General features: G+C 44.1%; 1 protein-coding gene across 1 annotated transcript in view; it reads right to left on the bottom strand.

Moving 5' to 3' along the window:
* Positions 1-12,089, bottom strand: part of LOC140733105 (acyl-coenzyme A oxidase-like protein) — a 318,950-nt gene that overhangs the window by 184,509 nt on the left and 122,352 nt on the right. The window contains exon 3 of the mRNA XM_073055961.1: positions 10,625-10,778. Coding sequence (XP_072912062.1) covers positions 10,625-10,778 — 154 coding nt within the window. The remainder of the gene's footprint in view (positions 1-10,624; positions 10,779-12,089) is intronic.

Here is a 12,089-nt window from a genome sequence, read left to right as displayed (position 1 = left end):
AGAAGGCACTTTGGGGTTTTCTATTAAGTACTACAGTAAGTGAGGAGCTTGCTCTCAATAATACTCCAGTTGTGGCCAAACTGCTGTTTTGTACAGATTCATCATGACTTCTTCCTGGTATTATACGTCCAGGATCTTTGTTCCCTTACTCAGTCTGCCATGAATGAATGATGCACACAATGCCGCAAGGTCTTTTTCTGCAGCCCTTTTAGATTCCTTGCCTTCTGGAGTTTAGAAAAAAAAACTCTTAACAGAACTAAATAAAGAATGCGAGGCTCTTCATGTAACATCAAATGAGCTGTTTCGTCCAGTCACGCCTTGAAATGCACACCTTTATCATTTAGGTACAACACCTGAGATGTAAACGGTAGCAGCCCCTGATACCCACAACTAAATAAGCTGACAACACTATGATCGCTTTGCTGAAATTCCTATTTCCCCTTCAATCTGCCTTAGTACTCCAGAGCATGTAGCATCCAGCAACAGACCAAACAAATTATTTTAATAAAATGCAGGAAAAGAGTATCCTCCTTTTTTTTTTTAGGGACTTAAAACATCACAGTAGATCGCCAAGGCATTGTCATTTTGAAAAACGTTCGCACAGGAAGTAAAGCTAAAGACTAAAGAAACACAGCGGGGAAGGAAAAGCAAGTTCCGAGCCTTCAACTGTTCTCCAGACTGCAGCAATCTCTTGACAGAATTATCGAAGTGTTTATCTATTTCAGTCTTTAAAGATTCACTGTATACTTCTATTCGACGTACGTTTGCAGTATACAGCGCTGAGATTCGTCCTCCTGCAGGAAGCCGTGAAACAAGGAAACAGCATTTGAAAAAAAATCAAACACCCAGTGCACAAAAAGAACAAGTTGTGCAAACAGCAAAAAACAAGCGAATAACACACAGAATATTAAACATCAAACCGCAGAGTCCTTCAAACAGTCTAGGAATGTTCACTCTAGTTCAGTTCAATTTATCGCTGTAGCCAATCTGGAGTCTTCATCATCACAAGGCCAATCTACAATCAATTCAGTTTACTCCAATATACCAAGAAATTGCAGAATCCACTGGATACAGCAAAAGACTGAACAACATCGCTGCCACGGTCCTGAAGAATTGCTTTCTAAGCCACGGAACCTGATTTCAGCCAAGCTTCTATCAAACAGCTTCAACACTGACTGCAGTCCAACATCGTGAACAACTGCCCAGGTAGGCCCTGCCCACGAAAGGCAGAACGTGACCAGAACAAGGCAGGACTTCATGTTACAGCTTTGCCGGTGAGGGCACACATGGGAGCACTGTGTAGAATTCTGGATTTTAGGAAGCATGGATTGCATTGGAGCGAGGAAGAGATTCACCAGGACACTGCCTGGTTTGGAGGAGCTTTGTTATAAGGGGGACTGGATTGGCTGGGTTGATTTTTCCTGGACTGAAGAAGACTGGAAGTTTGTCTGAGAAAATTATGAGAGATATAGATAGGGTAGCTAGTAAGCGTCTTCATCCTATGGTTCGTTCGGTTCTTTATGTGCCTTGTCGTATGATGTAGGCCATCCGGATCTTTCCAGAGCTGTGATTGTTCTTGGCAAATATTCTACTGAAGTGGTTTGCCGTTACATTCTTCTGAGCAGTGTCTTTTCAAGATCGGTGACCCCAGCCATTATCGATACTCTTCAAAGACTGTCTGCTTGACATCAGTGGTTGCATAATCAGGACTTGCAATATGCACCGGCGACTCACCCGACCGACCTCCAGCTGCTCCCTTGGCTTCACATAACTGTGGGGTGGGGGGCTAAGCAGGTGCTATAACTTGCCAAAGGGTGACCTGGGCTAGCAGAGGGAAGGAGCACCTTACACCTCCTTTGGTAGAAGCGTACCTTCACCCTGCCACCCTTATCCTAAGGTAGCTGATCAAAAACAAGAGGGAAAAGGTTTAAGTCAAGAGGGAGGAGGCCTGAAGGGAAAATTTTTCATACAAGTGATTGATATCTGGAACTTACTACTACAGATGGTGGTGGAGACATAATCCATACGTTTAAGAGGCATTTAAACAGCCACTTGAATAGAAAAGGCATCTCAGGATACAGACCTAATGTACTGCAGACAGGCAAAACAATTAGCATGGACAAGGTGGGCCAAAGGAGCATATAGCATTTCGGTGCTATATAACTCTATGTCTCAACAAACATTAACAAATCAATTTACCCTCATTATCATTGCTGTTCCTATTTATTCCATCTCTCTCTTTGGTTGTCCATCGAAATCCGATGACGATGTCCACTCCTTTAACGGTGAGATCTTTGATGACTATACAGTCCTATCCTGGACCCACAAGCTCTATTGCAGGTGGGACATGTACATGTGGTAGTGGTGGTTGTGATAGCAACCATGGCTGCATTTCTCCTGGCTCTCTTCTGCTGTCTTCTGGTTGTTCTTTCCATCTCCAGAATACGAACCCCATCTCTACACAACTGTCGCCAAGTGTTATGGTCAGCAGCAACATCCTCCGGGTCCTTGGGTCTGATCTTGCACTTCCTTAAAGCATTCTTCATCTGATCCTTGTAGCGCTTTTTTGGCCCTCCAGCTGAGCATCTACCATGATGTAGCTGGCCGTATAACACTCTGCGGGGTAGCCGACATGGGGGCATCCTTATCACATGCCCCATCTAAGCTCCTCAGTTTAATACACAATTTAATTTCTCCTTGGTTTCCCTTGTTATAAAGAAAAAACAGCTTCATTTCATTTTTCAATCTTTTTATTGATTTTCCAATAAAAAATATACAAATCAGAGGAGAAGTTTTAGCAAACAGATAATACAAAAGACGTATAAACAGCAAAAAAGTATATATTGTCAAAATCAGATAAGTATAATGTTACGCTGTTATATATATATACACATATAATATAATCAAGAAACCACAACTCTTAACAAATTGTTAAAAAAATTGGAAATTTTATTTAATAAAAGGAAAAAAACCCCACTAAACTAAACTGAAACAAAAAAAAAGAAAAAAAAAGAAAGATTGGGCAGTCCATTTGAGGATAAAATTAGAAGGAAAAAAAAGAGAAAACATCCTTCCAGTCACTTCCAAACCTTCGCGGATAAGGAAAGATTTTCCCTAAAGAAACTAAAGAAAAATAAATTTAAAAAAATAAATTAAATCATATGAAAATATTGAATAAAGGGTCGCCAGACTTGCTCAAAATTGAAAGATGTATCAAACGTCCGGCTTCTAATTTTCTCCAAACTTAAACATGACATAATGGAGGAGAGCCAATAAAAAACGGTAGGCGGATTAGATCTTTCCAGTATAACAAGATAGCTCTCCTAGCCGGTCAAGTTGAAAAAGCTATCACATGTTGAGCGGAAGCAGAAACTCTACCTGCTTCCTCTGGAATAATCCCAAAAATTGCCAAAAGTGAATTGGGTTGAACATCCACATCTATAACTTTGGATAGTATTCTAAACACATCCCTCCAAAAATTATTTAAGCTTACACAGGACCAAAACATGAGAGTTAGAGTAGCCACCTCTGCATTACATCTGTCACAAATAGGGCTTATATTAGGAAAAATATGCGCCAATTTATCTTTTGACATGTGGGCCCTGTGTACTATCTTAAACTGAATTAAGGAATGGCGTGCACAGATAGATGAATTATTAACTAGATAATATGAACTATTAATTATTAACTAGATAAAAAACAGCTTCAAGCATGACAACATTCTCAAGTGCCTCCTTGGCACCCCCTCTTGTGCTATAACATCCTTCCTGAAGTGTGCCAGCCAGAACAATGCCACAATGGGGGAACGAATGTCTTATGTAGTTTTAGTCTGAATTCAAACAAATCCTTTGCTGTCACAGTCCAACCGGATCATTCAAACTACCTTCTGGTAACGCTTTCATCTGATATTTTTATTTCAAATCAAATCAAAATCAAAGTACATTTATTATTAAAGCGTGTATAAAGCAAACAACCTTGAGATTTGTTTGCCTACAGACAGCCACCAAGCAAGAAACTCAAAGAACCCAATTAACAAGAAAAGAAAGACTGTAACCACTGGGTAGAGAATGAGGAAAAACACACAGGCATATCATGCAAAAATCAAATGGAAACAGCTGCATTCCAAACTGGATTGAATCCTTAGATCTGGAGCAACTGGAGTAGAAGGCCCAAGATCCCATCTCGGCTGATCATTTCAGCAGGGCAGGAACACTGCAAAACTCGCAGAGACGGGAAACCAGCCCAACCCTTTCCCTCCACACATGAGCTTCCCAGTCTATCTGAGCCAGCGTTTAAATTGCCCCAGCACTGGGTAGTGCCTCGCTCTGGGACATGGGCCCCGGCGCAGCCCAAAACCGTTCGCGATCTCACCAAATCGGCTCCGCACTTGGAGCGATCCAAGCGTGCAACAGTGAAAAATTTCACAGGTCTTAATATACAAAAAAAAGAACATGCTGTTTTCTCAACGTACTATTCACTCCCTCACCAAATCTGTAATTCAAATTGTCCAAAAACAAGCTCCTACTGGATTTGCTTCATTGCTTTATCAGGTAATTCTGTTGGTTTATGAACATTTACTTTTTATTAAAGATTGTCTGAGTCAGTACTGGTTATCTGCACACCCACCTCTACGTCGATTTTTAAGTAGGATATTTGCAGATGAGTAGATGCTTTGTGAAAAAATATTGCTGGGAACATGGTGATAAAAGGGGTTCCTCCCTTTTATTCCACCCCCTACACAGCCACATCACGGAAACATGGCCCCCTCTTCGAGGTGCAACTCATCTGAACTGAATCCCACTCCTAGTGCAAATCCCAAACCTCTGGCCCTTGTTCCACAAACTGGGGATTTTGCCATTACTCATAAAACCATTCAGCTATTTTTGTTACAGTTCTTTGCCAGGAAATCGACTCCTGAGCAGTCAGCTCCCCACTCAGCTGCTTATTGTGCACCTCGCGTCTGCTGCAATCCTTTGGCCCTTTTAGTCCATCGAGCCTGTACCAGATACTAGTATGGCAATCTAGTTGGGGCCTTTATCCTGACCCCTTCCATATAGCCCTGCAAACTGTCCATCCAATTCTCTTCGGAGAGCTCTGAAAATTTCCATTTACACCACACTAAACACAGAGACTGCACAACAAACTTACTTATTCATAGCCCCCATAACTTTTGCCCTAAACTTTCAATCTGAGGTCCTTGGCCCCACTCAAAAAGTCCTGGATCCTTTCCCAAAATTTCATGTTACGAAGACATGGACAGCAAGATATCTGCAGTCAGCTATATCCACTATCTTTAAGTGTTATGTCTCTATTCTGCTGCTCACTTAATTCTACATTGGTGTAGCTGACCTGCCAGGTCCTCTGGGATCTCAGCTCTAGTTGCAGTCTAATTCCACATCAGGATATCATACTCTGGGTCTGAAATATACTTCACCACAGCTCCTGCAGCTCAATGTGACTTCCAACAAAACTCTACCTTATCTGTCCCTGGAGGCTTCTGGATCGTGAATCTCACTGAGATGTTTCCAACAGAACACATTCCAATACTTCAAACTGCTTCTGGACGTTACTCACCATGGCATTTTGACTTTGAAGTTGAACAATGCGTAGATGTTCGATGTCACTTCTTCTGTATCTCTTAAAAGGACTTCTCTCCTCTGACCTTCCCTCTGATACCCATTACTCCCAATTACAGGAAGAATGTGGATGCTATAGAGAGTGCAGAGGAGATTTGCAATGAGGTTGCCCGGATTGGGGAGCATGCCTTATGAGAATAGGTTGGGTGAACTTGGCCTTTTCTCCTTGGAGCAACGGAGGATGAGAAGTGATCTGATAGAGGTGTATAAGATGATGAGAGTCACTGATCGTGTGGGTAGTCAGAGGCTTTTTCCCAGGGCTGAAATGGCTAGCATGAGGGGATGTAGTTTTAAGGTGCTTGGTAACAGGTACAAGGGGGATGTCAGAGGTAAGTTTTTCACTCAAAGAGTGATGGGTGTGTGGAATGCACTGCCAGTGAAGGTGGTAGAGGCAGATACAAGAGTGTCTTCTGGGAGACTCAGATAGGTACCTAGAGCTCAGAAAGATAGAGGGGTATGCGCTAGGGAAAGTCTAGGCAGCTTCTAGAGTAGGTTACCTGGAGGGCACAACTTTGTGGGCTGAAGGGTCTGAAATGTACTGTAGATTTCTATGTACTACCACGATCTTTAACAGCTAATGTATTCTATATAACCAAGCCTACGTAATCAGATTTCCTCACAATACATTCTAATTTTTTCCTATCCCACACCTTGTCCTATACTTCTATCCCCTTTTCTTCTTCATCCCCTCCCCTATCATTGACAATTTACAATCACTCCTTCTGTTGCAATATGCCCTCTTTTACCCCCTTGTCCAATTCCTCAGCTCTGATGGTCAGTGGACAAAGCCTGCAGATCAGCCTTCACTGCTGCCTCCCTCTTGACCAGGGGTTCCCAACCTTTTTTATGCCATGGACCCCTACTGTTAACCGAGGGGTCCGTGGACCCCAGGGTGGGAACCCCTGCTCTAGACTCTCCAGATCATTGGCGAACAAGGCTCTTGCTCTTTGCCGATCATTACACCGAAACAGCCTTAACAGGGCAATGAAAAGCCTCTCCGCCTGACTTCACGTTCCCCCACTTGCCCAAACGAGAGGGCCGCAGTTTTGGAACGACACTTGCAACTTGATACTTCTTGCAACGCCTCTTGTTCCTCCACCTAATTAAAATTTTTGTTCTCTGCTATTCACCCATGTTAATAGAGGCGTTGTCAGCAAGGTATCTCCGCAGCTTCCCACCCCACTTTGCACTCCACAAATACCCTTAGCTTGGTGATTTCAATTTATCTGTTGACAATTGTGGCTGTATGTTGATAGGAGTTTGAGTAGACCTGGTATGTCACTAAAGACTCTAGCAAGTTTCTACACAGCATTCTGACTGGTTGCATCTCGTCTGGTCTGGAGGCTCCACTGCACAGGATCGAAAGAGGCTGCAGAGGACTGTAGGCTCCGCCAGATCCACCATCAAGGACATATCAAAAGGTGATGCCTCAAGAAGGCAGCATTCATCATTGAAGACCTTCACCATCTGGGGCATGCCCCCTTCTCGTTACTACCACCAGGGAAGAAGTACATGTTCAACGTTTTAGGATCAGCTTCTGCCCCTCTGTCATCAGATCTCTGAAAAGTCCATGAACACCACTCATCTTCTTTTGCACTATTTATTTAGCTATTATAGCTTACAGTAACTTTTATGACTTGCACTCCACTAGTGCCACACAACAACAAATTTCACACCATACGTCAGTGATACTATACCTGACTTTGTCACTCGAGAACCTGTCAGTTGTTCTCCAAGCCTCCCTGTCCAGGTTTTACAGAAACTTAAGATGCCAGCCCTTGCTGCTGCAGTTCTTCAGGTCACTAGTCTCCATTCTCATTTCCAATCCCAGTACCATCTCTTCCTTCTCCCTACCTCATGCATTACAAATCCCAAAGCCATAGCCAGTGCTGCTATTACAGGTCCACTCCACATTATGGGAGGGATCCATTCTAACACGAACTTTTGAACTGCAGCCGGTGCCCAGTTCCCATATGGCAGCAGATTGATTGATTTATTTACTGAGATGCTGCACGGAACAGGCCCTTTCAGCTCTTTGAGCCAAGCCAGCAGGCAATGCCCCGATTTAACCCTGGCCTAATCACAGGACAATTTACAATGAGTAATTAACCTACCGATGGGTATGTCTTTGGACTGTGGGAGGAAACCCGTGTGGTCACGTGCAGAACATACAGACTCCTTACAGACAGTGGTGGGAATTGAACCTGGGTCACCTGCAATGTAAAGCACTGTGCCTGCAGCTCCACGGCAGCTGGTCTCCAAAATGTTCATTCAAACATACTGGCTTTATATAAGTTGGGGCACTCATAAACTTGGGGAAGACCTGCAGTTTATTCATAATACAGCTCGCATTATAATCCTCATTATAGAATCCTGTTTTCACTGTCAGCGGCACACCAGGTGAGTGTTGTCTGTTGAAGTTAGGGATTACTGCATATGGTTCAAAGATTCATGACCTTACCATAAAACTGATCTACATCTCTTGAACACATTGTTCCTTTTTGGGGATCTTTTCGGCTAACCTTCACAATGGGACAAAACCTGCTGAGAAAGGCTGGCAGTTCTTGCATTACTATGGCAGCATTTAACCTCGGTAAACATAAGACCATGAGATATAGGAGCAGAATTGGCCCATCGAGACTGCTCCACTATTTCATCATGGCTGATCCATTTCCCTCTCGGCCCCAATCTCCTGCCTTCCCCCCGGTACCCTTTCATGCCCTGACCGATCAAGAACCTAACAACCTCTGCCTTAAATATACATGAAGATTTGGCGCGCACAGCTGCCAGGGGCAACGAATTCCACAGATTTGCCAGTCTCCGGCTAAAGAGAAGTACATCAGGAAGTACAGGAATCCCACTTGAGTGCAAAAATCCCAAACACAGTGGCAAGGCTCATCATTCAAGGGCAAAGTGTGACCCTGAAGTCACCCCCACAGAACCTGCCTGTTGAATCAAAGTCCAGAATAATGATTATTATGAGTAAGTTTTTTTTAACTTAATTTAATTCTTTAAACTAATTGAGCTGTGTTAACATTTCATGTTCTTAATCGTTAATGTGCTTTAGGCCATTTTTAGTATTTAATTTTTTAAAAATAAGATTTAATTATGCGGTTTATTTGATCCTTAATGACTTATGAATGTTTCTGAATGTCAGTGACATTAGAAACATTCCCAGTTCTTGACACTTTGACAGATGGCAAAGCCTTGGGGATTGTTTCATCAGCTTTAAGCTTCTATCATCTTTCTCCATGGGTGGTGCATGCAAGTGTCAAAGTGCACTGGCACACTAGGGCCATTCTGCTGAGAGCAGGTTGGCAGGCTTACACAGGCAGATCTGCAAAGCACATGCCCATAGCTTTTCCATTTGTCAGCGGGCATTCGGCTCCTGGCAGTCAGCTCTGTTTCAGAGGCCTCGGGATACCAGAGAGGATACCAGCTTTGTTCGTCAGCGTCATGGAATCTTTTCCATTGGCCAAAGATAATGAATAGGGCCTTAGTTTAAATATGATATACTCAACAATGGATCTCTTTCAACATACAGTAAAGCCTAGAAATTGAGCTCAAATCTTTCGACTATTGGGATGAAGCACATCAAATAAACGAGTGGTGAAAAGTACATTGAAAATCAAAATAAAACTGCATATGCTGGAGATCTGAAATAAAAACAAAAGACGCTGGAAAATTCAGGCATATTCAGGCTACGTCCACACTAGACAGGATAATTCCGAAAACGCCGGTTTCACGTAAAGACGATAGGCGTCCACACCAAGCGTTTTGAAAATGGTTCCGCCCACACTAAAGCGGGTATTTGGGCGAATCTCCCCCTACTGGGCATGCGCAGGACACGTCTACAGAAAACAAGCGACATGTTTGGTGTCGAATCTCACTGCGAAAGTGCACGTTTGTGCAGTTACAGACTAGAAAAACTTAAAAGGAAATTGCCAAACGACGGACAGCTGTTGGCTCTCGCGCAGGAGGACTTAAAACTAAAAAAAAAAACAAATACTGGAGCGTATGGAGGCAACCGACAGGGAGTTCACGGGCAATATGACCCGGCTGACGATGAACATTGAAAAACTGACTAACTCTGTTGCATTAATAAAGCACTTGTTAAATGTATAAAACATGTCTGCATCAGTGTTATCTTGTATTTCCATACAATTTTACAGTAGGCTATTATACATCTATTGTCAGAGATGTACTTGCATAAATAGGTAAACCACCTTCATACAAGCAAGGACAGAAAACAGGACAAGGTGAGTATACTTATTTACTCAGTAAGTTATGGGTCAAAGTATTTGGTGAGTACATTTCTAACTCTTCTGGCTTCAGTCTCGTTGCCGTCTGTTCTGAAATTGTTAGGTTGTGTGGGGGGTTGCGTTCAGGAAAACAATGAAATGCCGCACTGCCGCCACCATCTGTTCCAACACGTCATGACAGCATCTCTAGAAATCTCCGGTTACCCCGTCCACACTACTCTGCCCAAGTGGCGATTTCAAATTTAAACACTCTGGAGGGCGTTTTAGAAAAGCTCAGTTTTCGGGGGAGAAAAACGCCATTTCAGTATGGACAGAGGGTCAAAACGAAGAGAAAAAGCTTCAGTTATGGACTTATTCAGTCTAGTGTGGACGTAGCATCAGTTCAGCTCAATCTAGCACTGTTTCGTCCGTTATCTGCAGGCCACAGAGTTGGTCTGCCCAGATCAAATATCGCACAAAATAGCAACGCAAAAAGGAGCGATGAGAAACCAGAAACACATCAGAACATGAACTATGGAGTCCAATCCATAAACCACATCGATTAAACCTTGCCCGAGACCCAGGACTCCAGTACCATCCTCTGGTGGGAGAACAGGGAGGCGAGAAGGGAGCAGACGCTGTCTGACCTGCTGATTGAAATGTTCTTTCTGCAGGTCAGGTCTCAAGAGCTGACCTTCTTGATAATATGGTTTGGAAGAGGATAGATAAAAATCATTATTTACTCACCATACCACCAGTGCACTCGCGACAATCCTGCAAACAAGCTAGGTTTTCCCAGGTGCTGTAAGCTTTCAGGCCTGCCACCAACGCCTGCAATGAGCGATTATTGATCAGGTTCCTGCCTTGGTACATATCTTCATCCAGAATCTCTCCTGCATATCTGTGAGGGGGCAAAACACAATAAATCTGATTCCGCACATAATACAGGTTGGAACTCTAATTCAGCACCCTTGGGAGCTGACCAGTGCTAGACCACAAAAGCCCTAACCATGTTCCTCTGAGCGGGAGATCTGTTCTTTTCTAAAGTACACAGCACTCCACAGGTTGTCCAAGGGTTCAATTTCTGAAAACCATTTGTAACTCAAAAGTTCGGTAAATTAGAAACGCTGTTAGCTGAGACTGCAAAAGTTGCACTGGTAGGTTAATCAGGTACAGATTAGAAAAGATATTAGATAATTTTAAATTTGCAAGAGACTGCAGGAGCTAGAATCTGAAGCAACAAACCATCTGCTGGAGGAAGTCAGCAGGTTGAGAAGCATCCGCAGGAGGGAAGGATTTGTCGACATTTCAGGATCCTGCATCAGGACTAAAACTGGTTAAATTTGAATTTAATTGATTTTAGTATGACATGTTTTGGATGGTGTGGTGGAGATATGTCTATACCAAAGGAGGTGTAAAGCACTCCTACCCTCCACTACCTGCAGGTCACCCTTGGGCAAAGGGTAGCACCCATTTAGCCCCGCAATCAGAGTCATGAGAAGCCACGGAAGCAGGTGGTGAATGGTCGTGTGAGCAGTTGGTGCATATCTCAAGTTCTGGTTATGCTGTAGCGATGCACCACGTCGCACAGGAGGGTCCTCTCACCTGGGCCTACGAGAAAGTCTTGCAGCTGCAAATCCCGAGACTGCGGTCCTGTAGCTGGGCATCTCGTCGTCTGCCTGCTGCGCCTCCCCCAGTGCTGCATAGTCCACCCCCAGGGACAGGGCCTGGACAGCTGGTCTAGAGAGTGCGTCCGCCACGACGTTGTCCTTTCCCGAGACATGCTGGATGTCCGTTGTGTACTCGGAGATGTAGGACAGATGTCGCTGCTGGCGAGCCGACCAGGGATCGGACACCTTCATGAACGCGAAGGTCAACGGTTTGTGGTCCGTGAACGCGGTGAACGGCCTGCCTTCCAAGAAGTACCTGAAATGCCGGATTGCCAGATACAGTGCCAACAGCTCCCGGTCGAAAGCACTGTACTTGAGTTCAGGTGGTCGTAGGTGGTGGTCAACTGGAAGAATGCCAGGGGTTGCCAGTGCCCCTCGATGAGCTGCTCCAGCACCCCACCAACTGCTGTGTCGGATGCGTCCACCGTGAGGGCGGTCAGACCGTCTGTTCTGGGGTGCACAAGCATCGCGGCATCTGCCAAGGCTTCCTTGGCTTTAACGAAAGCAGACGTGGCCTCCTCATCCCAAGTAATGTCCTTGCC

Source organism: Hemitrygon akajei, chromosome 9, assembly GCF_048418815.1.
Source record: "Hemitrygon akajei chromosome 9, sHemAka1.3, whole genome shotgun sequence".
Lineage (NCBI taxonomy): Eukaryota > Metazoa > Chordata > Chondrichthyes > Myliobatiformes > Dasyatidae > Hemitrygon > Hemitrygon akajei.
Note: the sequence above shows the minus strand (reverse complement) of the source record. Positions and strands in the feature narration are given on the sequence as shown.